The 27,319-nt window shown below is 41.1% G+C and overlaps 1 protein-coding gene across 2 annotated transcripts in view; it reads left to right on the forward strand.

Annotated features, from left to right (window-relative positions):
- The first annotated feature begins 3,546 nt into the window (after positions 1-3,546).
- Positions 3,547-27,319, forward strand: part of ndst3 (N-deacetylase/N-sulfotransferase (heparan glucosaminyl) 3) — a 92,742-nt gene continuing 68,969 nt past the window's right edge. Inside the window, exons 1-2 of one of the 2 annotated variants that reach the window (XM_066660576.1) lie at positions 3,547-3,701; positions 5,612-6,900. In XM_066660576.1, coding sequence (XP_066516673.1) covers positions 5,914-6,900 — 987 coding nt within the window. In that variant the 5' untranslated portion in view covers positions 3,547-3,701; positions 5,612-5,913. Of the gene's footprint in view, positions 3,702-5,296; positions 5,508-5,611; positions 6,901-27,319 lie in introns of those variants that run through there. The other variant, XM_066660577.1, reaches the window with a different exon arrangement.

Consider the following 27,319-nt stretch of genomic DNA (forward strand, 5'->3'; position numbering starts at 1 on the left):
TCACTCTCTCTTTGTAAACTCTTTTAGGTCCTGAAACAATAGGTAGTAAATAATCAAATTAAACGCATGTTTTAGCAGAGAGATGCTGGAAGCCTTCCGCTCCATTAGCTGCTCCAGAAAGAAAGAGGGAGAGAGAGTGGGGGGTGAAAGAGGGAGACTAGAGAGACAGCAAGAGAAAGATGCAGAAGGAAGAGAGAGAGAGAGAGAGAGAAATGGATGGATGAAGAGGAAGATATGAGGAGAGAGAGAAAGGCTTGTAGAACTGAATGCTTGCCAGACCAACACATTTGCCTCAAATGAGGCAGTGCTAATGGAAGCCAGTATCTAAGAACAGAGAGGAAGAGAGGGATAAAGAGGGGAGAGAGAGAGAGAGGGGGGGGGGGAGAGTTTGTATTGAAAAATGAAGAGAGATACATAGTGGAAGAAACAGGTTAAAAAGTGAGGAAGATAGAGAGAACCAGAAAACAAAGAGAAAGGTATAAGGGAATGAACAGGTAACAGACAGAGGGAGAGAGTTAGAATCTATGAACGGGTGAGAGAGAGTATCTAAGGACAGTGTGATAGAGAGGGAGAAAATAGGGGTGTGTGTGTGTTTGAGAGAGAGAGAGAGAGAGAGAGAGAGAGAGAGAGAGAGAGAGAGAGAGAGAGAGAGAGAGAGAGAGAGAGCACATGAGCGGGAGGTAGCAATTCATTTTGTACTGTATCAGTGATAGGGTTCCAGATAAGACCACCTAAACCTCAGCACTGATTTAAATAACTCTTTTGCTGATGTGGCTATTTTACACAGAGAGTCCTTGGTACAACTTTGGTATGCCCTTCTGTTACAGAGTATTTTTACAAAACTATTTCATTATAGCTAATGGTTAGAAAAGCCAGCTTGGGACTGGAAAGCTACTGGTTTGATTCCCAAAACAAGCAGGAAAATTGTAGCGGGCGGGGAAGGGGGGGGGGGGGGGGGGGCTGGGTGAAGGAACAGCATTTTCTCCTCCCTCAGTTCACAGCTGAGCTGCCCTTGCACAAGCCTTATGTCTGCTGACTTGCCACTACTGCCCAAGAATATATTTGTGTTGAATGCCATGGGTGCATTAAACGCACAAAGCACATTTCTTTGCACAATAAGAATTATCAGAATTTTAACACAGATGTTCTTATTCTATTTAATCCATTTAAAGATGCCGGCAATCAATGTCTTACTGGTATAACATGGTGTTCCTGTCTGAATGAGGCAATAAACCCCAGTCTATCGTGAGGGGCTGTGGGGTAAGCTGGTGTCATGCCGGTACTGAAGTGTGTGGCGCTTTCCCCAGCTAACTAGCTTTCCTTGTTACCATGTCTCCCATTTCAGTATAAATCAGTCACAATGCTGCCTTTACTGCAGGATAAAGTAAAGGCAGACACTCCGAATGCAATTTAAATTTATCTTTTGAAGAAACAACTGTTATTGATTTCTTTGTCAGTGTTTTTACAACAGCATGTGACTGAAGTACATGTGAAATATGTTCCAATGTGTTGGGCTGTTTGCATTTTAAAAAAAAACAAGTGTTGGTTAGACAGATAAGAGAAGCTGCTAATATTACACGTTTTAAAATACTTTGACTTACATTTCTAAGTATCTTTTACACTGTAATAAATAAGTAATCTACAGGTGCAGTGCCATTCACTAAAGGTACTGACAGTGTAAAGGTACTGCTGTTGTCTTAGATTCCAGTTGTGTTCCCTAAAGGTGTATAATGTTCTCTTCTCCTGAAGGAGAGACTATATAAAATAGATTTTGTAAAAGTAAAAATAAAATTTATGAAATGAATGCAAATTAAAAATGTAAAACTAAAACTAAATTTGGTTCATTTAGATTCCAAAACTAAAGTTACTGAAGATATGAGAGTACCACTTAAATGATAGCAAAAGGTAACACCAGTGACAATTTCTCTGAGAATGTGGAGGTACTAAAACCTGAGGAGGTCTGGTTCCTATCACCAACTCTATGAAGATGATTACCGCAAGTCAAACACCCTAATTGTAAAGGGAATGTTGATGATTCTGGACAAATGCTGTTCTCTTGTTTGTTTACGTTGAGAAGCTCAGCATCATTTAATGTGGAAGGATATGTTTATCAAATCACATTTTCCCACCCCAACAACCTCCCCACCAACTGACAAGAACACTCAACCCGTACTTGGTCTGTAGCTTAAGCAAAAACATGGGCAGAGTGTATTTGTTTTGCTATCAATCATTATATACCCTTAAAATACTTTGGGAGACCAGTGGGTGAATGAGGGTGGGATAACTGACAATGCAGCAGGATGAGGCATTAAATGCTGGACTGTTTCAAGTATCTTATTCAACATGAAATGGGTATCACCAAAACCCTATTGGAGTGTACACTATAGATACATTGCCTGTGTTAAATGGAGAAGACTTGCTTGAACTTATGCCTTTATATATTACAGTTTTAATAAATGCAGCATATTACTGTATAGATAGATGCATGATTTTGAATATGAACCAAGGTAAGAAGATCTATTTTGTTTTCAGGTTGACTTTAAGCAACCTGAAGTAACTTTAATCTAAACTGTTTCAAATAAATATAAGTCTGCCGCACAAACCAGGGCAGGCTTAGCCTTTTTTCCATCTTAGCTAATCTTTCAATCAATATTGATAGGCTAGTCACTTAGCACAGCTACTGGCTGTATCTGAGGTAAAGGTAAAGCTACATCTTTACACCACACTGCATAAAATCTGGTATCCAACGGAATGGATTTTGTTCAGCCCAAACATGAGTGAAGCGTTGGTGCTTCAGAGTTTTTAAATTTTACTCATAATGTTTTTCAAAATTTTAAAAGTAAAAATTGTAAATATCTGTCAGTATTTAAAAAATAATGTAATACTGTGTGAATTAAGCCTTTATATAACAAAAACAGTGGCAGTCATTTTAGCGGTGATTAGAGTCGGTGAAACGAGCTATGCTCCTTGTACCTAATACTGATATTTGCTTATTTCTGTGAGGAGCAGAAGGAGATCTGTGGAAATGTATATTTGGCCACGTGTCCATTTAGTTCTCGGTTAAAAAAAAGTTGATTCACATTAAAATTTGCATTGTGTCCATTTTGTGTAGTTTTTATGCGAAAAAATCTCGTCTGAATTTTCTTGTCATTTTTAAGCGGTTTGTTGCGGCTGAAGTTTTAAATATCGCGAGCTCGGTGTTTAACGGTTGACGCGATTCAAACCGAATGAACGGTTCGGGGAGCATCTCCTCTGGTTTCATTTCGTGCTTTTTGCTTCCTACCTTCCTGGCTTTTTCTCTCCTCCCTCTCCCTCTCTCTCACACGTAAGTGAGCGAAAGCGAAAGGGAAGGGGTAGCATCTCTTCGTCTTTCTAACGCTTTCCCCTCGCTCTTCTTAATCCGTGGCTGCAGCGAAAGACACACACACACACACAGAGAGAGAGAGAGAGAGAGAGAGAGAGAGAGAGAGAGAGAGAGAGAGAGAGTGAGAGAGAGAGAGAGAGAGAGAGAGAGAGAGAGAGAGAATGAATTGAATAGGTGCCCGCATCATTCCAGATGGCTGCCTTTGAATCAGCAGCGGGGAGCGATGGGATCAGACCCGCGGAATCAGCCACTTGGACCGGCTCTGCGCTGATCTCCGGAGAGAGCGGTAAGAGGCCGGAGGTTTCCACGGCCTGAAGCGGTTCTCACTCGGCTTGGGGTAAGTCAGCGTGCCGCGGGGGTGCTAACGCTCCGGCTGCAGCTGTTCGCTTGTTTTTCCATGTAGCTCCGAAACCCTTACGTGGTCTAACTTTTCTGGCAGTCTCGTATCTGGGGTTTGGGGAGCTCTTGTTTAAAATCTCAGTATTTTTTATCCGTTGCTGCCTTTAAAAAGCGAGAAATGTGCTATGCTCTGGAATGTCACTGGAAGATCTCGCGCTGAAGATGTTCGCGCTTTGAATTCAAATTCAAAACCTTTTTTACCTAACGGCGTTTTGTTTAAATGATCTTAGTTGACGCTCAGAACAGTCTTTTGGACAAGCGTTAGTTTCTGAAACAGACCCGTCGATCGACCTTATAGGCTGATAGACGCTCAGGGCGCCATTTTTCACTCAAAAAAGTGACGGGTCTGAGGAAAATCCCAAAGAAACCCTTCCTTTCACCACAGCACAGAGACATTAAATGATCTGCGAAGGCGGTTTTTTTTTTCAACGTCATCCATCCAACATATTCGAGTGAAGCCGGCGCTCATCTCGAGTAACTTTTTTCTTCACTGTTGTTACTCCGTTGAAAGCGTCAGTTTTCTCTTTTTTCGAGCCCACGACGGGTTTGTGACTGATTTTATTTGAGGCTGGGAACCATCCGTAACTAATTATCGTTAACCGGTCATTAAATAAAAGTTAATGTAGCCTAGAGCTCAACAGAAGTGCGACGTTCATCTCTGACAGGACTCAAAAAGGCGCCGCCTCGCGGGGAAAAATAAGTCGGTTTTGGCGCGCGCTACAGCTCGAGGAGAGAATAGTGCACACGCCAGTTAGGAGTCTGAGGAAAAAAGACAAGAACGAGATTAGGAAATATAAAGGAAGCAGGATGCAGAAAAAAGACAGGAAAATCTAAATTGCTTTAAAAACTAAAAGCCAAAATGAAAGTCTGATGGCTGATGGTTTGCTTCCTAAAAGGCCACTAGATAAACCAAAAGACCAGAAGATTAGTTTTTTGTAAGACACCCTTAGATTCCGTTAGAAGACCAAAAATGGGAGATGGGCAGTGTGAAAGACAGTAAATAAAATATATATGTGAAAACAAGTAAGAAATTCGCTTTGGACTGAAAAAAAGGTGACATTTTCAGTTTTTGTAAGATATGGAAATAAAATGTACTTGTGTGTTGGGTCAGTTGTGTAGGTTTCATTTTGGTGGACATTTTACCACATGAAGATGTACTGAATTTGAGGTCAGTTCTCATGTGTGGGAATATAAAAAAGAAAAACGTAAAAAAAAAAAACGTATGTTGTTATTTGTATCCTTTGGGTTATGGGTTGAACTTTTAATGTAATAATATTTTTTTTTCTTTTTATTTGGCAGTATGTACTTGTTGTGCATGTGTAAAAAAATGTTACTGTGCCTGGGGAAAGAAAAGTACATTAAAGCATCCATGGTCAGTAGACTTCGACTCATTTAGGTTTCATGCAAACACAAACTTGCTGTGAGTTTGTTCTGTGGATAAATACTGCCCTGAGATGTTGTTTTTGTGGACTTGATTTAATCGTGTGGGTGTGTGTTTGTGTAATGGTCTCCTCTCCGTCAGAGCCACCTTGGGGCTCTTATTGGTTTGCCCCCCACTCCCCCTCACCAACACACACACACACACACACACACACAGACTTCCTATTTCTGTCCGACCAATCATGTCGCCCCTTGGGAGGTGTTGGCCACAGCTGGTGAAGTGTTGATTGAAAACAACCCAAAGGCTGACGGCTCAGTTTGTCCCTCAAGAGCACCCTTACCCTCCCTTGATGAGCACCCGAGGGTAAAAGAAGCTCATGCACATATTCACACAGACACTGGTCTTCAATGGTAATGGATATAGAAACTGACAAGATATGTCTTTGTTTTTTTCCTCTTTTCTAACAGGTTGGAGGCATTTTCCATTGGAATTTTAGGACCATGGATGGGACTCACTGCTGGAAATTGTGAAACTCCACTGGCATCTCATTGTTTTCCTTCTTCAGTGAAAGTAATGCAAGGATCCTGACCACAAAGAACACCTGAAGTGGTTTCTTCCTTTAAAACATACCCAGGACTCTTACACAAAACAGTCCGCACAGTGCAATGGTCACATGACTGCAGCATGATTACTTGTCAGCCAATCCACTGCTTTAGCCTGGCGTAGTGACCATTCCAAAATATCCTTCCACACATGTGCGGCATTTGCCATGAATCTGGCTGTGAAGCTGCGGAGGAACTTGAGGAGGCTGGTCATCCTTCTCGTCACCTTCTGCATGATCAGCGTCATCATTTCTGCTTACTATCTTTACACAGGCTCCGCCCAGGAACTGGACGTGTCGGACCGTGGCATTGGCTCAGACTGCGACGACTTGCGGGCGCTCCCTTTCAGACAGGTTGAGCCTCGAACACCTAAGCCAATGGACCCATCAAGGAAGGACCCTGTGGTTTTGGTGTTTGTGGAGAGTCAGTATTCTCAGTTGGGGCAGGATATCATCGCCATCTTGGAGTCTAACCAGTTTCGCTACCATGCTGAAATCGCTCCTGGGAAGGGTGATATTCCACCATTGACTCACAAAGGCCGTGGCCGCTATGCCCTGGTCATCTATGAGAATTTGCTCAAGTATGTGGGGATGGATGCGTGGAATCGAGATTTGCTGGACAAGTATTGCTTGGAGTACAGTGTGGGTGTTATCGCCTTTCATCGTGCTAGTGAGAACTCCCAACCTGCTCTACACCTCAAAGGATTCCCGCTAACGCTACGGACCAATGTAGCATTGCGAGACTGTTGCGTCAACCCACGCTCTCCACTACTCTATGTCACACGAGCAGAGGTGGACCGCGGACCACTCCCAGGTGAAGACTGGACTGTGTTCCAGTCAAACCACTCAACATACGAACCTGTACTGCTGGCTAAGCCACGTCCAAGCTCGGATGAATCTAACAAGCAGACTCAGGTAGGGCTGCATGGGCTCCAGGCCACAGTTGTGCAGGACTTGGGACTTTATGATGGGGTGCAGAGGGTGTTGTTCGGGCAAGGCTTAGGCTACTGGCTGCACAGACTCATATTGGTGGATGCCATTGCATACCTCACAGGCAGGAAAATGTCACGGTCACTGGAGCGCTACATCTTGGTGGACATCGACGATATCTTTGTTGGGAAGAAAGGCACAAGGATGAACATAGATGATGTCAAGGTATGGAATTCTAAAACAGGTTAAACCAGCTTGTTCCATGCATTGTAACAAGGCACATGTATCCATTCAAAACCTAGACCATATTTGATTCCTACTTTCAAGATACATCTTCATTATGGAGCTTTCCCAGCCTTTAAACCGGAACAGCTCCCTCTTGAGACTATTGTAGCATTGATGTAGGAGGTGAGTAGGCATGTTTACAACAGATGAAGCAGTGTTTATTTTGGCAAGAGTGTCCCTTTGGGCTATGGTTGTGTTGGGCTATGGTTACAAACAATTTTCTGTTATATGCATACCAGTCCAGCACACATTATTGGGATCCGTACTGGGCTCTGGGTGGGTTGGCATAGGCTATAATAGGGACCCAGGTGGGCTGCATATAATGGATAAATTTGGGAAGGCCAGTATCTCTCTCATGGGCAGAGACTGGATTCAACTAATATAGAGAGATTTTGTGTTTTCAAGGGAGTTGTCCAGATGGGCTATGTTTAACCTATCACAGTCCCACATAGTCATAGCTATTAAATGGTGATTCTAGACGACTGTAACGCCTTGCACTAAGTGGACACACATTGGGTTATTGTCAGTGTTTGATTTCCAGCCTTATGTGGCTGGATAACAATGGAATAGAGGTGGGTGAGTATAGTGTTATAGTGTATTGTCCAAGGATATTTTCTGATCCAGTCCAGGACTGTAGACTGCTGTGTACAGATCAGTGGTGTTGTCCACTATGCTATAATTTAATGATGTTTCAGAAGTTAGTTACTGTAAATGTACGAGTCTTGCCCAAAGACTTTTTTTTCTGGCATAACATGGTACTGTATGCCTGCTTGGGTCAGAAATTGGACATCAGTTATTAGCGTTGCCCAGGAGCACTTATTGTTGTAGTGTCATTGTAGTGCTTTTCAGAGTTAGGAATATAACTTTACATAAATGTGAAGCGGCCTGTTTACCCACTGCTATGCTGTTGTTTAAATTTGGTCCAACAGAACTCTCTAGACACGTTGGTGAATCAGAGTTACAAGGCATACAACCTCTAATATCCTTAGTTAATTTACGTCATGACACCAAATGGTTCACACTTATGCAAACACATACACACTAGAGAAGAACCTAGAGAACTTTATGTGCTCTGGTATTTCCAGATTACAATATGGTTATGAATTGAATTTGAATCTGAATATTTCACCACCTCATAATTTCAAGTTGATCAAATGGCATTTAAATATAATTAAAACCTGCATTATTTCAAATAAATAGAACTCAAATATGGAAAAAAAATGTATATTTACCGGTTATTTGGCTTCATATATGGTTGCCATATAACCACATTTAATTTCATTGGTACTAAGGCAGCATAGGGCTGCTCCAGGATCTCTGAGGTAAATCAATGCCAATTTGGTTTCTTCTCCCAGTGTCTGTGTGGGTGTCTTTTGGGTCCTCCTTTTTCTTCCACAGTACAAGAATACATGCTGATAGCGTGAGTGCGTGGTTGTGAGTGTGATGCCCTGTAATGGACTGGCACCATGTTCAGGGTGTGTTTCTGCCTTGTGCCCAGTTGATTTCTGGTAGGCTCTAGACCCACTGCTACCTTGATTAGGATGAAGTGTTTACAGAATATGAATGAATAAATTAGCAACATTTTTTGTACACAAGCTACATGGATTGAGATGGAAACAAAGTAATATAGGATGGTGTGAATTGAGAGGCTTCAGTGTGAAGCAGCTTACCAACATGGATTTCTTTCACATGTCTACCCATGTTATTTACACCATATGTCCAAAAGGTTGTAGGCATCCCATATAAAAAGTGGATTCAGCTACTTCAAGGTGCACCTGCTGCTGATCCAGATGTTCAATGGTGCACACGCAGCTTGTGTAATCTCCATGGAATAGCTTTGCCAATGGAATGGGATGCTCTGCAGCAGCTGTACCAGAGCTTAAGATGGCAATGTGTAATGTATAGAGGTATAAATCTCCATAGTGTGGGGCTGGGGAGCGGTGGAACTACAAGTGTTGGAGCACTGTCAAGTACTTTTACGATGAACAGGGGAGGTGTTTGGGATCTAGAACTTCTCATTCAACATCAGGCATAGTATCAAACTACAAAATTCACCTCTTACATAGTTAGATCATGTTAAAAATACCTGACTCAAAGCCACTTTGTATATGTGATCCCATTGTTGTTGTGTGTTTAACTGAGATTATGCAAGTGTGTGTGTGTGTGTGTGTGCTTCCCTGAATTGGAGTGGGTGTTTGAGTTGGCCTGGGTGAGTATAAAGAGGCTATTTAGAGGAACAAGAGTGGTTAAATGGTGTTCAGTCACTCTTTCACGCACTCGTTCATTCTCTCCTTTCCCACGTTCACCCCCCTCTATGAGCCTCTTCAGCAGATTGAAAGGTCGCACTTGCTCTATTGTGTGATGACTTCATGACTCGCCAAGGCCTCTGTGTGTGTGTGTGTGTGTGAAAGAGAGAGAGAGAGAGATTTTGAGAATATTTGGTTGTTACAAATTTAATGTAGGATTTTGATTCACACTCATTCATTCATCAACACACCAGGGGTTTCAGTATGTTTTGTAATTGAAATATTGGGCAGCATGAGCCTTCTAACCAGTTGCATTGTGGCACAGCAATCTGTGACATGCTTCTGTCAAAAAACACCACCAGGATCAAAACAGAGCAGTGTTTTCTCTATGTCCAAGCAGCCCTGTTCAGAATGACCGGTTTCAGCGCTTGTTCCTTTAAATTACAATGAGTGGCGCTCAGCTCACCCCAGTCCAAAGCGAGCAGCAGCATCTAGCTAGGTACACAGAACCCTTGTATCATCCACAGTTCTTTTCGCTGTGTTTTCTAACGTCTCTTCTCTGATCATATCTGTTCTACGAGATTTAACCCCGACTTTGCTTGCGGGTACAGTGCTGTGATTGGACATGATCAGATAGGGGCAGCATATAATTCTAATGTACACTCTGAAGCAGCGCAAAATGTGAGCCGTTCATTTGATCTCATATTTGCTGACTTGGTTTGAAGGAGTAAGGTCACAGGCTCTATTCTCCCCATTACAAGTCAGCGGAGCATCACAATGAGCTTGAAGCTGTAAGTTTAAGGTATTATTTTTGCCACGTTTCTAATGCAATTTATTGTAGTATAAATCACATGCTTCAAATTGTAAAAAAATAGTAATTTTGTGTTACTGCTTAATTTTTATCAGTGATGTTTTTACACAGCCTCTTCGTTTGTATTTGTGACCTGTATTATTTTAGATTTTATTAATAATTTAGCACATTCAAATTAGTTTTTAGAGTTCAATCTGGCAGCTCCGAGAAATATACTTCAACAATATTAGGAGAGTGGCAAAAATAATCATCAGTGTAAGTTAATATAATTTAAATTACAAATCATATCAGCCAGCAAACTGATCTTGAATAATTGCATGCGTAATGCATTCTTTTTACATTTGTATTACATCTCCGACCACCGTTGAATGTGGTTCAGAGTGATCCGATCACAGTGCCTGTTGGGTGTGTTGACACCTGGCTCAGCCCAGTCACCAAAAAACACACGTTTACTGCAAGATGTAAACAGACTCTTTGTCTGTCTTCAGGTAGGAGGTGTTTGAATTGTGTTTTGTCGCCAGATTGCTCTCCAGATGTTGTACTTATTGCTGCAAGCTTTACAGGAGCTAGTGTTCAGTAGTTCAGCATCAGGACCCACTTCAAGCTGTCAAATTTATACTCTCTCACACGAGGCTACAACAAGAACAAGGTGAAGGTTAATTTTACATCATCATTAACAGGTAAGAGACCCACAGTCAGTTTCTTTGATATGCGTTATATTTTTGTCATACAGACCTGCATAATTATAGAACTGTTTATATAAGGATTGTTAGCAGTTGCATTGCACAGGTATTCAATTATGTGCATGGGTAAGTTCCATAGACAAGGATTATATGTTAAAGGAGCTGCTGCGTATGAGGTCATCAATGGTAAGTTCTGGCTAGAGAGGTATGAAGTCCCCCAGATTCTCTGTAATAATGGGACTCAGTCCAACACCACAAACAGCTTCTGTTCTGGAGTGACTTTAGTCAGTATGTTGGAATGTTTTGGTGTGGATTTGATGGCATTCAGCCACACCACTCCTACAGGAGATATTGTGATGTTGAGGCCATGGTCCTTGTGACTGAACGCCATCACAGAGACAGAAGCTGACATTCTCCCAGAGTAGACCCTGTTCCTGCAGAAGATGGTTGGGGTTTAATAATCTCGATTTAAAAGGGACATATTATCAAAATAAAAATCATTGTTCTGTGCATGGGCACATTCATTTGGGGATCTGGAGCCTACAAACACACACACTGTGAAACAAGACCACCCAGTAATTTTATTTGTGAGTAGTCTAAGTCTGAAAACATGGGATAAAACGAGTGGTTCTCCTTTTGTTCTGCTACTTATGTAGAGCGAGCCGCCTCTTTGTCTCTCCAAACACAGCTCTGGATCCATGTTTATGAGGGACAGCTGTGTTGTTTGATCATTGTGGTATTTAGACCAAAGCTTGTCATAGACATTTCATTAAGACCTCAGACCTGTTCACTTGTAAAAAGGGATAGATTATGAAGGAATATTAGATCAGCTAATGTCCAAACATTTTGTTTACACCTTTTTAAATAGAATTTATTGTTCACATGATTTTGGGTTCATTATTTACATCAGTGGTTCTCAAACTGCTGTACACAAGTTTTTACTACTTAATTAAGGAATTTATTCAAAACTGAGATTCTATAGTTTCATGTGTAAATTACAGTGTTTCATAATTTCCATAATTATGCCTCAATTAAATTTGTGTCAAAAAAATTAAATGTGCTACACATACAGTGTAGTTGATTACATCTTTAAGGGAAAGGGGGGGGACAACATTCCCCAACTTTTTTCCCAGGGATGGAATGCGATTCCCCAGTTTTTGAGAGATCTGTGTAAAGAAAGCCCAGTTTCAGCAGTGGACAAAAGACAAAAAAGCAGAGAGCAAGGCTGCAAAATACTCCTGAACCCACAAGGACTAAATCCAGAGGCAAAAACAGAGAGAAACAAAGCCAGAGTTCTGTACACGTGACGACAAAATAGAAGACAATGCACAGCTGAAGGAAAACAATGGCCGTTCTGTGTATCATTATAGACCTAAAACTGTTTAATACAGCGTCACACCTCCTTCACTCACTGATACAAGCTGGTTTCAAATACAGGAGGTCCTGAGTTACAATGTTTCGTGGTTACGACACATCTCCCATTTATTGTATAAAGCCTTGTTTCGACTTAATTGTGTTTGCGTCGTAACGCGAACTTCGTGTTTGGTGTTGCGCGGCGGAAGAATACACGGTTACGCGGCTCGGGACCGAGGAGGGTAGGTGTTAGGATAGGATAAGTGCTTTCAGTATGTTATTTACGTACAGTATGTGCGTATGTTCCGACTTACACCAAAAATCGGTTTACGACGCGACGTAGGAACGGATCAACGTCGTAAGTCGAGGACCCCATGTATAGCCTTTTAAATCACATAACTGATATTAAATAAATTATTTCTCGCTTTTATTTCTTCAAAAAACAAATTAATGTTATGTTCTCAAAAATGTATAATCATGTTTAAAACATTCTATCTAACATTTTAGTAATAATCTTAGAATAATTTTGTGTAAATCATGCAAATTTCAAGTAAAAAAAAAAACATGCAAAAATTCCAGAAAGATTTTGCCGTATGCCCCCGGAACAGGAATAACCAGGAACACACACGTTTCTGTGGTAAGACTCTTTTAATGGGTGGTAAGTTTGAGAATCACTGATTTACATATTGCTTTATTACTGGTTAGGCTGTGTTTTTTATGAGGGGCCCAATCAAAAAGCACTAGGTAAGATTTGGTATTTTTGCTCTTAGGCTCCCCTGGTTTGCAGAGTCTAATTCACTTTTACAGCACTGTCTTGAAATCAGTTGTGATTGGAGGGGTGTGGTGGTTTCCTACACTCCTTCAAAGTTACATAATGCAGTTTCTACAGTGCTGAGCCTGGAGGAGCAATGACAGAAGCTCTGGTCTCCCCATTACACATCAGTGGAGCATCAAAATGATTTGGATGCTTCAATTTTAAGGTCAAAATACTACCTGATGTTGCTTTAAATGTTGATAGGCTTGATTCCCAATGGACGTCATTTTGTAGCAGTGCCTTAGCTGTAGTCTTCTAGGGTGTTTTCTAGTAGTCACTGTATGCATCATTCACGGAGCTATGTTTATGTTTTACATTAATTAATTTCTATTAGCTGGATGTGGCACTTGAGTTACTATTGGCCGGGCCTATTTTACATGAGGATGCCATTAATTGCTGGTAAGTTCAGGTCTTAATGGCGACGTTGGGAGGGAAAAGGTTATGGCAGAATTCATTACGCTGTCCCTCCAGATGTCGTTAACTTCTGTGCTGTGTCACACTCCGGCTGCGATTGGCCCGGGCTAATTTACAGCAAATGAGGTGGTGGTACGTGTGTGTGTTGGGAGGAAGTGAAAGGGTTTGGTGGGGGTAGGAAGAGGGTGTGTGGGGGGTGTGTATGGAGGGGGCTGGTATTCAGGGAGAGAATTAGTGCCGGTCGTTGTGGAGCTCTGTTGGAAATGTCATCGGAAAATTCCCAAAGGACTGCGGAGAAAGAGAGCGAGAGAGAGAGAGAGAGAGCTTTGATCTGTCAGCTATTGTTTTTAGATTTGCTTCGAGAGAGCGGCCTGTACCTGCGGCTGCTCCTGTGTGTGTGTGTGTGTGTGTGTGTGTTGAGCCCCATTACTAAACCACTGGAATGAAATGAAAGGTAACAGTTAATCAATGGCAAGCCAATCAATGGAGTGGGAAGAAAGAGAGCGAGAGAGAAACAGAGAGAGGGAAATGGATGGAGAGAGTGAGATTGAATACACTAAGTGGAGAAATATAAGAAAGAGAGTATTGCAAGGGGTGGAAAGAGGGGGAGGATGCAGATTAAGTAGATCAAGAGAAGTGAGAAAAAGAAAGAAGGATGAGAATGAGAAAGTGGAGTGAGAACCTGAAGGATGGATGGAATGAGAGTCGTAACGATTGATAGAGCGAAAAATAAAGAGAATGAAAGAAAACTGATAAAGTAAGAATAAGGTGATGGAAAGAGAAAGAATGAGGGAAAGGGAAAAGAAGCCATTGAATGAATGAGAAAGATGGAGAGAGAAATCTGAGGGGGAAAGAAATAAAGAGTGCATGGAAAGAATAGAGATATGGGGGAAACAGGAGAAAGGAGTGAGAGAGGACAGATTGAGGGAATAAAAAAGACTGGGAGAATGTGAGAATTAAACAGAAAGAGTTAAATAGTAAGAGTGAGAGAAAAAAGGAAGAGGGAAGAATAGAAGTAGAGTGAGAAAGAGAGGTACAATGAGAGAGACAGAGACGGATGGAGGGGCAGAAAGAGAAAGAGAGAGACTGTGGGGGTCTCTTAGTGCTAGGTGTTGTAGATTAGAATGTCACTCTCACTGACTGGTTGCCATATCTCCCATCAGCCCCTGGGAATGGACGGAGGAGCGAGGGGACACGGGTGATAAATGAGTCAACGCACATACTGAGACGGGATTCACCCTCTGTATTGTGTGTGTGTGTGTGTGTGTTTTAAAAAGTGTTCAGATGAAGAGCTGAAATCCCCCCTAGCCAAGTGCAGGATAAACTCAACAAACAACATGTGAGAAGAAACAGGAGTGTGTGGTTGTGTAGTGCAATGGAGTGAGGGTGATTATGGCTGATAACAAAATTGTGGGTGTGGTGTAGTGGGTAACACCCTTATCTTTAACTCAAAACAGCAGGGTTCAACTCACTGCTTGGGTAACCATATCACATTATAGCAATCAGAGATCTTGGACTGGACACCTGTGACTACATACATGGGAGTGTATACAGAACAAGGTTTAATTACACTGGTCTATACTATAGAGCTGGCAGAGTGCCCCAGGGAAGCATGTGGATTGGAGCCAATAAGGTGTAATGATAACGGTCTAGGTCATGAATAGAGCAGAGTGAGGTTTAACTGCACCAGTACAGGTAGCAAAGTGGGCAAGCGAGTTATTGCCCTGTTTTAGCTTCTGGAGGGTACATAGTGTGTTTAATTATTATTAATTATCGGTCCCGATATTAACAAAATTAGCTGGGTATGGGATAAATAGGCAGACCCATGGGACCGATACATTCACTTTCAAGTTATTTAAGCTACTTATTGTTTCTCATTTTCAGCTGCTACATTTTATTTGAATTGCACTAAATGTATGCAGTTTACAATGTCTGATTGTATTTGCCCAAGTTATTTGTTTATTTCCAGGTTCAGCTGCTAAATTGTGCTTTGGATTTCTGTTCACGTTAAATATTTAAAGACTGATTACTGTGTGTGTGTTTGACAAAGTGAATCTACTTGTTAATTTGTTATATTTTATTAATATTTTTCTTAATTAGGTTTAAGTCCATTCTTATACATTAAGTCTCTCCCAAAAGGTGAGGTATGTTGTTTATTAATTGAACAATGGTATTGGATCGGTATGGGGTATTGACCGATACGCAAAGTTTACATATCGTATCGGAACTGAAAAAAGTCGGATTGGTGCATCCCTAGTTTTAGTTGCTGTGTATTAGCTGCTGTAGGGCGCATAGCATGTTTTAATCGTCATGTTTTAGCTCCTGGAGCAGGAGTATCAAGTTCCAAATGCCCCATATTAGCTCCTGGAATTGAAGTAGTGAGTTTTAATTGCCCTGTTTTAGCTCCTGATATGGGCATAGCTGGTTTTTATTGCACTGTATTAGCTCCTGGAATGGGCACAGCGAGTTTAAACACTCTGTGTTAGCACCCGTATATCAACAACCTTTTCCCCTGTACAGCAGTATACCATATCACAGTCAACAGGATTTTCATGTACCTTTTTATTCATTAGCTTCTAATCAGTATTTTTCATTCCATCCTCAATGGTGCTCTGGCAACTTTAAACAGGTGGATGACTCAAAAAACAAATGATGCTAGAAAGTAAATAGAAGCTAAAGAAGCTAAGTAGCGTTTGAATGAGTTCAAAAATGTAAGGTAGAGACTGATAGTAAATTTGTTTCCTAATATATGTTTGTCTTTACTAGGCAAGGTTTGGTGTGATAAAGTGTGACTTTTGAAGGGGATATGACATGCTATCTATACTGCTGACAACTAGGAAATTGTCATTCAGTACTTCAAATCGACATAATCTTGTTTATAACGATTATTTTTATTCTGTTATGTCCCCACTGTGTGTTCATGTACTGCCCCTTTAAAACCATGCTACCAAGCTGTAGTCACGTGATGCCCTTATCTGCCACATGGAAGCAACCTTAACGTGAGGCTGACCAAGCGACTCGTACCAAAGAAAATCAGTGTCTTTAGTTTGGTAGTGTTTTGTTTTCACTTTAATTCGTGAAATGTTAACACTGAGATAAAACGGTTTCAGTGGCGAAAGCACAATCACACACCAAATATAAACAATGCTCAGAAAACAAGAGAGGAACAAGCTCCCGGCGACATTAGAGATAAAATATTCCATATTTAATACTGGAGCAGATTTACAGTACAAACCTCGTCACTGAACTATGAGGGGCAAATATACAAAAACAAAATAATTGTTCATTAATCGTAACCGTGGTAAAATTTACAATTTATTGTGCTAATGATTTGCCCAGCACATATCGCCCAGCACTACTGTCAACTACTATGTCAGGGTTTTTGAAGTGTCTTTATAGCTAACTAGCATTAGTGCTGGAATGTTTTAGTTCTAGAAGGCTTAGACACTATTCTTGGTGAGTTTTCTGGGTAGGCTTTGGTGAAACTGGTTTGTGTGTGTGTGTGTGTGTGTGTGTGTGTGTGCACACGAGCAGAGCTAGGCTTAGCTTCAAGGCAGCAGCATTCATATAGATGTGGATTAAAGACAAAGCTGCCATGGGTTTCCACTGTGTCAAATATACCTCTCGTTCTTTCTCTCTCTCTCTCTCTCTCTCTCTCTCTCTCGCGCGCACACACACACACACACACATGTGAATCATAGTGATGGAGAACAGAGGAAATGAAAGACGATGAGAAGAATAAATGCAACCATGAACAAGGTCCTTTCCCTCCAAGAGAACTGATAAAGAAGCAAACAAGTTTTAAGGTGGCAAAGGCAGAGGATAAAGAATGGAAAGAAAAGGGAGAAGAAACTGAAAAGGGGCTGATAAGTGTAGGGAGAGAGAGGGAAAAGAAAAGAAGGTAAGAGATGGAGAAGACAAAGTAAGAGTGGGAAGGGGGAATTTTTTTTTATTTTTTTGGTCTGTTTGCCACAGATCCAGTAGCGCTGTAATGAGGTTTCACGTTGTCATATCAGCGATGCCTTCGAGTCAGCCCTCGGCGAACAGCGCTCATAATGGAACGTATAGCAGTGCTGTTCACTCCCCTCTTTCTCTTTTCTTCTCGCTCCATTGATTCTGAGAGATGCCTCTCGCTTTGTTTTTGGACGCGCCTTTTTCTCCAGGCCATGTTCCTATGAAGCTGAAAACTACAAGTGTGTAGTTCAAATGATCATGTAATCAAGAGTGCATTGCAGCTGTGCACACTCCCATCAGCCTTCAGTCTTTTACCTCCACTCATGGGTAAGTCTATTAGTAACACCTACCTTGTACTTTGGTGCTTTCACATAGTGGTCAACTTTCTGAGTCCAGCTTGTACTTCCACTGACTGGACACCTCCAGTGCACTGCCCAGGCTGCATATACACTTGGGTCTAACCTGTGCCACCTTTGTGCCCACTTTTGGCACTTGCAAATGGGCCCAATATCGATTTGACCAGTGGACCTGTGGCTGAGTTAAGACAGCTAGACTCACCCTGAGTGAACATTGCCATTCAATGCTAAATGTGGGCCATAAGAGAACTGGAATTTGGGCTGAAATATTCATTGCTATCTTGGTAGACATCAACATTTTTCATTCTCAAAATGGCTGCTTTTACACTGGGTAGTATTTTTACCTTAAAATTACAGCTTTAAAATCATTGCAATGCTTCACTGAGCTGTAATAGGAGAACAGATCCTCTGTCGTTGAAACTCTGGTATCAGCACTGCAGAAACTGCATTATGTAACTTTTGGAGAAGGGTAGGAAACCACAACCCTTCCTTTCCATTATGCCTTGACTTCAGGCCAGTGCTGTATAAATGAATTAAACTCTGCAACTGTAGGGGAAGCCATAATAAATAATAAACAAATCTTACCTGATGTTTGAAAACTCTGTCTGTACAATAAATATTCGTGCTTGAAATGGTTATGGGGTGTTTAGGCTTGTGTGCAGCTGTTTCAGAGCTATCCTACAGATCATCTACCACCAACAAGTTTATGGGATTTCATTTCACTCTTAGCCCCTACCACTTAGCGGGGTAGGGTAGGACGAAGTGTTAGGGCTACATGACCCTACATATTGTAAGTATTTTCTCCTTTAAAATCTGTAATATCCTTTATAGCAATCAAAAATCATTGCTAGTATTATGCTTATGTCTTAAGAATTAGGTAGTACATTTCCAGTTCCACCTTAACTGGTGAAGCAATTATATCCTGGCACCTGAGGCTACTGCAACATTTCATGTGGATTTAAAGTTTGGGAAAAAACACCTACCAACTAAAAGCAGAATTCAGCTTTTTGAATACGTCTGAAGGCATATAAGGCCCAAATTTAACTTTAAATGTCCAGCAGTGTTCATCTGATATCACTGCAGACTGACCAAGCTGCTGGTTCTTAATGGTTTGTCCCATTTCATAGGGGAGGATTACAACCTCTATACATTGTAACTCCATTCTAAAGGACAAGTGGACACTCAAAAATGAGGGGTAGGTGTAAAAATAAGAAATGGGATCAGTCCTATAGCCTAGACCAGAAGAGCATACATAAGCTGCTACTGCTGCAAATGGAGACGACACCTATTGATACCACACACTTGGAAGAAACATTGGACAAGGTGTCTGGAAACTTTTGGCCATGCTGTTTATCCGAAAGTAATTGATTGCATCTGATTCTGCAGCGAAATCTTAGCTGAAGGAGGCCAAGGGAGAAAAAGAGGAATGCAGCACCTCCGTTAGCAACTGAGCGACTGAGGATCGATTCAGTGATATTTCTGCTCTGTGGAGGATGAGGTTTGTGTGGGTGTGTGTGTGTGTGTGTGGCTCTATAAAGGGTTATGGAGGTTGCTAAGCAGCTGTGTGTCTTGGTCATATCTGGATGATTCACATCAGCATCACAGTCCATAGATTTATTTCCCTCACACACAGTCTCAGACACCTAGGTAAAGGCCTCCTGTTAAAGTTGGATTCTGCAGCTTAAGGTGGAATCCTTTAAGGTGGAATTAAAGGAATGTTAATGATTGAAGAGTGGGGAGTAAGGGATAGATGGAGATAGAGGACAAGGGTAGATAGAGAGAGAGAGACCTGGAGCGTTGCTGTGACAACAAAATGTTTGGCATTTGTGTGGGATTAGTTCAGTCTCTAGTCCTCTCTCTCTCTCTCTCTCTCTCTCTCTCTCTCTCTCTCTCTCTCTCTCTCTTTCTCAGTTCCGCTGTTCCTGATGAGGTCTTTATACCCCTCTGGCTGGCACTTGGCATTGACCATGTTGGCCAAATGTGGAGTGTGCACACACCTCGTTTAACCTCCTGAAAACTAATAATTGTTTGCCTATGACATCACAGCACTGTGTAATGGAGGACAGGAAATGGTTTTCACAGGGTGCTCTATGAGACGCTGTAATATGTAATATAGCCTGTTGTTTGCGTCATTTGCTGTCTCTTAAAATCATTTTCACTGATAAATCGCAAGAAACATGCATAAATCCCCAAAACCTGTTGATCATGAAGGAGAAAAGTGTAAGATTTGTATTGAGTATTGTATTTTGCTCAGTTCTTTACGTGTCCACTGGGAATGGACTTAATAATAATAATAATAATATTAAATTACATGTATGTACAGTTGGGCTTTTCAAAACCCAAAGAGGCTTACAAGTTACAATTTTTAATATAGCCACAGACAAACATGAAAAACAAACATTTATAGCACAGAGATGGTTGAAGGCAAGGGAGAAGCTTTAAGCTGCGACTGGGAGCTCCAGTGACTGGGAGCGACTCTGGAGAAAGCCCAGTCTCCTAGGCTGTGAAGATTAGAAGAGGGAATGGACAGTCAGCCAGTGGTGGATGATCTAAGGGATGTTGGAAGGGGCAAGCTTATTTAAGGCTTTGTATGAGAGTAACAGGATTTTAAACTGAATACTCTATTTAACAGGGAGCCTGATGATTATAAAGGACAGGTGTAATGTGTTGATGTGAGTGGGTGTGGGTAAGAAGGCGGGCTTCTGAGTTTTGAACCATCTGGAGCTTATGGAGGGAAGAGGAATTAATACCAGGGAGGACAGAGTTACAGTGATCAAGATGGTTTGAGATGAATGCGTGGATGGGTTTTTCAGCAGCAGACTGAGTGAGGGATGATCTGATATTTGCTGTGTTTCTTAAGTGGAAAAATTACAAAGGAGTTAATATGTAGATCAAGTTGAATGTTGGAATCAAATGTAACTCCCAGGTTATGAACTCTATTGGAAGGAGCCACAACAACATCGCCAGTAGAGAGATTGAGTGGACTGATTCTATCTTCTAGAGAAGCCTTTGAACTAATATGAATAAGTTCCGTTTTACTAGGGTCTCGATCTGAGTCTTTTAATATTGAATATCTGCTGATACCGAGTCCCAATACAATACGTATATTTTCCTAAATCATACAGTACACAATATATTACACCTCAAGTACACTATACAGCTCCAGTGCATTATAATTATTAAAATCAGCCCAGTGTATCTGCTTGACACTGAATATTTTGCATTAATAATGAAATTGCCTGCACCAAGCTGCTGTTTATTTTTTTTATAACGAAGTAAACAAAAGGTGTCTTCACAAACACCTCATATAAATTCCACCTAGTACAGTATTGCAGTAGCAAAAATAGCACATTTCAAAAGGAGTAATATAACCCCAGTACCATTTTGAAGTGCTAGAGTAGCTTAATATTTACAGTCACAACAAATAAAACCACCGTTCTGCTCAGTCCAGCAGAGTTATTTCTGCTGCTACAGACTTTTATGAAAACTCTGCAGAGGGCTTTTAATTTGAAATGACAGATACAGAAAGTGGAGACGTGATGACACCTGACCGGTGGTACAAAAGCTTTTTCAGCAATGCCATAGAAGAACCACTTTTGGTTCCATAAAGAACAATATTTGTATTTTGTTTAAGAAATGCATGTGTGAAGAACCTTTTAAAGGTTTAAAAATACAACACTTAAGTTTCTTTATCATTTAAACATATCAGCAGAAATGGTTCTTTAAGGAACAAAAAGTGGTTCTTCTATGGCTTCGCTCAAAGAAACCTTTGTAGCACCTTTATTTTTAACAGTGCAGCAGAGTCTGCAGCAGTGGCCAGCAGTGTCAGATCACAAAAACATTTACAAAGCTACATTTTGGAGGGAATATTCACATGTATCACGGCTGGCACGAGAAGGGGGAGGAGGGAGTGTGAGCTTGATGCCTAGAGGAAACAGAGAATCAAACTTAAGATCGAGCTCAATAAAGCCTAAACAGATCAGTAAAATAATGCTGTTGCTTAGTGACGAGAAATATTAACAAGACATTATTGACAACTGTATTTGTCCAACTGTGTGGGTACACATTAGGAAACGCTCTCTTCTGTTGCAACATGATTGTGCCCCTGTGCACAAAGCAAAGTCTATAAAGCATGGATAGATTGGTTCGGGGTGGAAAAACTTCACAAGGCCACACAGAACTCTGAACTCATCCCAATCAAACACGTTTGGGATGAACTAGAATGGGGATTGTAAGCTTGGTCTTCTCATCTAACATCAGTGTCTGATCTGACTAATTTTGTTGGATGAACAGGCAAGAATTCCCATACACAAACTTTCAAAACCTGGAAGCTGTTTCAGCGGCAAAGTGGGGACCAACTCAATATTTATGTATATATAGATTTAGAATGGGCTGACATCTGATGTCTTATTATACACACACAAACACCACACACACACACACACATATATATATATATATATATATATATATGGCAGACTGTTCATTTTTTTCATGTTGATTGCTCTTGTCCCAGAACCCTGAGGGACCTAAAAGCTGTGTCCAATTGTTGGAAATCGGTTTTGAAATGGCCCCTCCAAAAATATAAAAAATAAAATGAAATAACATAGGAGGCCATATAGTGAATTCTGTCACAACCTGCCAAATGACCACACCCACACACACACACACACACTCTCACACACACACCCAAACACCCAAACTCTCTAGATGCTCCCTGCTGTTTGAGAGGCTTCAGTCACCCATAATCCTTTGCTTCTCATGCCATCACTGTCACTCAGGATTTGACATTTTTCTCTTTTGTGTGTGTGTGTGTGTGTGTGTGTGTGTGAGAATGTGGTGACAGACAGGGCTGTTTGCTACAATATCGCAGCACAGTTCAGCGAAGTGAAAACTACGTATGAGTCATGCGGCTGGTTTTTGCACAATGAAAAAATAAATAAGTAAACAAAAGCTTTCAGCCACTGTTCGTTTAAATGACAATAAGCCACTTTTCACTGCACCGTGAGTGCACAGGAGTGGAGAGCAAAAATTATGGTTTTTAGCTGTTTTCACTCAGTTCTTTTTCTACTTCATTCTTGCTTTCTGCATAAATAATCAGTGCTCTTATGTCTCTACAGTCGTCTTATTTCATAGTTTGTGGGTTGCTAGAAGCTCCAGATCCCTAAATTAATATGCATATGCACTGAAAATGTAATTTCTAAATAATATTATTTTCCGTTTAATCTAGCATAATGCCTTCTGTTCAGCTCCTGAAGTCCTAAATGATGGAAGAGCTTATTTGGGTGGGTCTAGATCAGTGGCGGATGCTGGTCTTTCTAGGAGGGGAAGCTCAATTTCGGCCTACATCATAAAATGTGTCGGTTTATTTATACGTAGATTCTACCCTCCGTTCCTTTTCAAGAAAATGATCTGTGACCCTGTCGTACCAACAAGGCGTCTTTTCCAGGGACTTGACTAGTGTCCTCTCAATGGCCAGCAGAGCTAGGCTGCTTAAACGGCCTTGGCCCATGTGAAATGTGTCCGCCTGTGCTCCCACGGATCTTTACACCAAAGGATCGCTGATTCGCTCATTTCGCTGTCAATCAAAAAAGGATTCAGCCTCAGACAGATCATCCAATCATCATGCAGAAGCTGAGCGTCCGGGCCAGCCGAGGCCAGCCCACTGCCCCATAGACCCCCAGAGACGCTGAGCGTCCGATGGGCGGGACAAAGCCCAGCATTTATCCAATGGCTCGTCTCATTTTGCTGCACTTCGCTGCTTCGCTTTGAACTCTGTGGACGCTGAGCGTTTAAATCTCCGAAGCTGCGGGAAAGCCGCGTCTTTACCAGTGATAAGAAGCTGATTCTGAACAAAAGTTGAGCGCGTTGTAGTGCATATTTATTCAATGACATGTACACCCAAGAGTATATATTTGATCACTTATCTTTTTACATTTTAGGGGAAGCTGAGCTTCCCTTGCAGTCTTAGAGCAACCGCCACTGGTCTAGCTATGTTACTATGAAGAAATGTTGTTGTTTTATTAATATTATAGTATATTATAGTATCAAGTATAACATCAACTGATATAATCAGCCAGTCAATATATTGGTCTGACTGTAGCGTGGACATGGATGTAAAGTTTTTAGAGTTGGAACTGCAGACAGAATTTGTGTTTTTCCCATGCGGTTTTCTCAGGTTGGACATTATAGCGATGCAGTGTGTAGACGTTTTTGTTTGTATGTGTCTGGATATTCTCTGTCCTTTGTGGCCTGAAGTTAGCCAACAATGTAATCTCCAAGAAATATATATATATATATAAGGAGCACAGTATTCCCTGGTGTATGTAAACACATACACATAATCACTGCCTTCTGGGGTTTAGTTACCTATTAGTCTGTGCTCCTCAGTTCTATCCAGTCATCACATATTGGGCACACACACACACACACAGACACAGCAGATGGGCTAACTGAGGTAAATGTAAGGTCAGATTCTCTGTAAACTTCCTGCCATCGTCTCTTAGTGACTGTCAGGATTTTGTGAGCGTGTGCATTAGGTTGCAACATCATCTACTCCTGCCTGTGGGCATAGGCATTTCAGTCAAATGTAATATTTTAATATGTAAGACCTCTGAATAATTGTTTTTAATAAAGCCACTCAGAAAAGTGAGCTTAAGCATCTTGTTTTTCAGGGTCTTTCTGCCAAAAGCTACTGTAAGCTGTGTTCTGAGATACAGGAGGCTGTAGCTTTTAGACGGCTACAGTAGTCTTTCTGTTGTCACTTTTCCATTGCATGGTACCTACTCTACTCTACTCTACACTACTCTACTCTACTCTACTCTACTCTACTAGCAGTTTGGTACCTGGTACTGGGTTGGTTTTCCACTACAACGGCTTTGACCCAAAATGTTGCCATTGACGTTCCAAAACACTGTTACTAACCAGAAGTGCAAGCTTTGGAAACCACAACAAATCATTGGTGTTGTTCACTCATCTTGTATTCTCATGTTGTTGTTTTTTGGGACTGAACAGGAGTTACTCATGCATCTGTGCAGACAGATAATACCTACATACATATATCTTATCCGTTTGTCCTTTTCAGGGTCGCGGTTGCAGACAGATCAGTGTAGTTTCTTTTGGCACGGCCCAGTTCTCGCTGGAATCTGTTGTCTGCTACCAATCCAAGGAACATTTGAGCCTCTTCAAAAGACCATGGCATAATTTTATAAGCTGCTGTTGTGATTCAAATAAAAGCAAATGTGATCTCTATTGTGGCTTGCTGATTTTTCAAATGGCTAGTCTGTGCTGGAGGTCTGTATTCAGTTGTGATTGAAAAGACTCTCTGGCCAATCAGTGCTCTGCAAAGTTTGCACATCACATTTAGTCCCAACTCAGCTCGCTAGAGGGCACTCTAGTGTAAATCCCAATGCCTGGGTGCACTGGCAGGGACACTGTACTGAACAAAGAGCACAGTTCTTTGTATGAGACATAAATGAGATCCTTTCACTCTGAGGCATTCTCTCATAAAGAGTAGGGCTGTATCAGAAACTATGCCGTAGTCACTATATGGTGCACTATTTTGGAGGTCTGCTATTTTGTAGTAGTGTAATATATTTATTAGTTACTTCATGAAACAGAAGATTCAGGCTCTTCTCATGTGTGCCGTTAGACTCAGTGGTTATAATGGACTGGTGGCTTGATGCTTCTAGTGTTTATGCAATGGACCCTGCATTACCCCGCACACTAATATGTAAACAGACATGTGGTAGAATCGTTCACTACTCTCTTGAATTAATTTTCTTATAATGGTGCATGTTATAGTGAGGTATGTAGTGAATAGTAAGTAGGCGGCCATTTTGTACACCCCGATGTCTGGCTAAGTCTAGCACTAGCAGTGTTCATTTCTGGTTTCTTAATATACTTAGGAAAAAAGCAGATAACAGAAAATTGACTGGGTGGTCTTGTTTTACAGTGTGAGGGTTGGTAGACTCCAGATCTCCACATGCACTGAAGAAGTATTTTTTTTCCCTAAATATTTCCCCTCTAATATACTATAATTATAACAAAAATATAAATATAGCAGGAGCTCTGAATCATGTAACATTTCTAGCCAGAAATTTCTAACAGTCCATCCATAGCAAAAATAAACAGCCCAATTGTGTGGGGTGTGATAGCATAACACAACTGCAGTAGTCATTTTGTTACAACTGGGCTAAAAGGTGAATCAATTTTACATTGATTAGCCCTGGTGTGAGTGTATAGGGTTTACTACATCTTGAAAAATGAAATCTAGGGATAATGTAATTCAATAAATACACATAAAAAGTAAGTACAATATATATATATATATATTATGAGATTTAAATTGCGTAATAGATTAGCTATGGCTTAGTTAAAAATGAATCACAGCGATATGATTGTCAGATATATATATATATATATATATATAGTATATATATTGTGTGTGTGTATACGCTTGTGTTTTTTGAGGGCTGTATCACATTTTATTACATTTTGAGGAGGATTTGATGGTACTCTCACATTCTAATGTCTTTTTACCAATATTGGTACTTTGATGTGAAAAGCTAAAAGAGTGAAATGATTTACTTTTGATTACTGAGGTCATGGTTAAGCTTAGGGTTAGGTGTAGGTGTAGCATTAAATAGCTACAGTGGTCATAATTTCAATAGAGGTCCTTGTAAGTATAGCAGAACCAATATGTGTGTTTGGGGTAGGGCATATTAGCAGCACACTCCACTTTACCATGAATGAATGAAGAAAGTGAGGCTGGCATTTTAATTGGCTGTTCATCCTTGCACTGACACGTACAGCACAAATCAGACCTCACTATTCATCACCTTCACGCTCATACACACACACACACTCACACACCCACACACACACACACCTGCAGAATGCCATTTTGAAGGATGACATTGTTTTGAGTGTAGCTGTATTTTGTAGTAAATGAGGAAAAATGGCCTCTCCACTCCTGTGTGTGCGTGTGTGTCAGTGCCGGTAAAAAAATAACTTGTTATTTAATGAGACTACACAAGCTATAGTCTCAGCATCTCTCTCTCTCTCTCTCTCTCTCTCTCCATCTTTCTCTGGGGAAAGGTTTGTCCAGATGTTTCCAGCTGTCAGTGTTTCCAACAGGTTTCTTCCTCCATCTCACTTAGGGATGTCCCCATATACACCCTGTGGCCAAATGTTTTTGGACACCTTCTAATCCCCTATTCTGTGGAGTGCGACCCCGTCCCATTACTGCATTAAGGTCCTATAGCGCTCACAAGTGACCACCCACATTTTCTACTTCTCTGATTCCAGAAGTTAAAATCCAGTTAATTTTCTCCATAAACACTTGGAAAAACCCTAAACAAGCCAATCTGCTATCAAAAGAGTCATGTTTGTGTACACTGACCAATCCATGGATCTCCATTCACTGTCCATTATCAGCTCCACTGTCCATAGAGGAGCACTGTGTAGTTATACAATTACAGACTGTAGTCCATCTGTTTCTCTGCATAGTTTCATACCCCATTTCATCCTATTCTTCAATGGTCGGGACCTCCACAGAGCAGATTTGGGTGGTGGATCATTCTCAGTGCAGCAGTGACACTGACGTGGTGGTGGTGGTGTGTTAGTGTTGTGCTGGTACAAGAGGATCAGACACAGCTGTGCTGCTAGAGTTTTCTTTTACCACATCTGTTGCTGCACAGTTTTTGTTGATTGTGTTCTAGGCCTTC

The sequence above is a fragment of the Hoplias malabaricus genome, chromosome 2 (assembly GCF_029633855.1).
Source record: "Hoplias malabaricus isolate fHopMal1 chromosome 2, fHopMal1.hap1, whole genome shotgun sequence".
In the NCBI taxonomy this organism is placed as follows: Eukaryota; Metazoa; Chordata; class Actinopteri; order Characiformes; family Erythrinidae; genus Hoplias; species Hoplias malabaricus.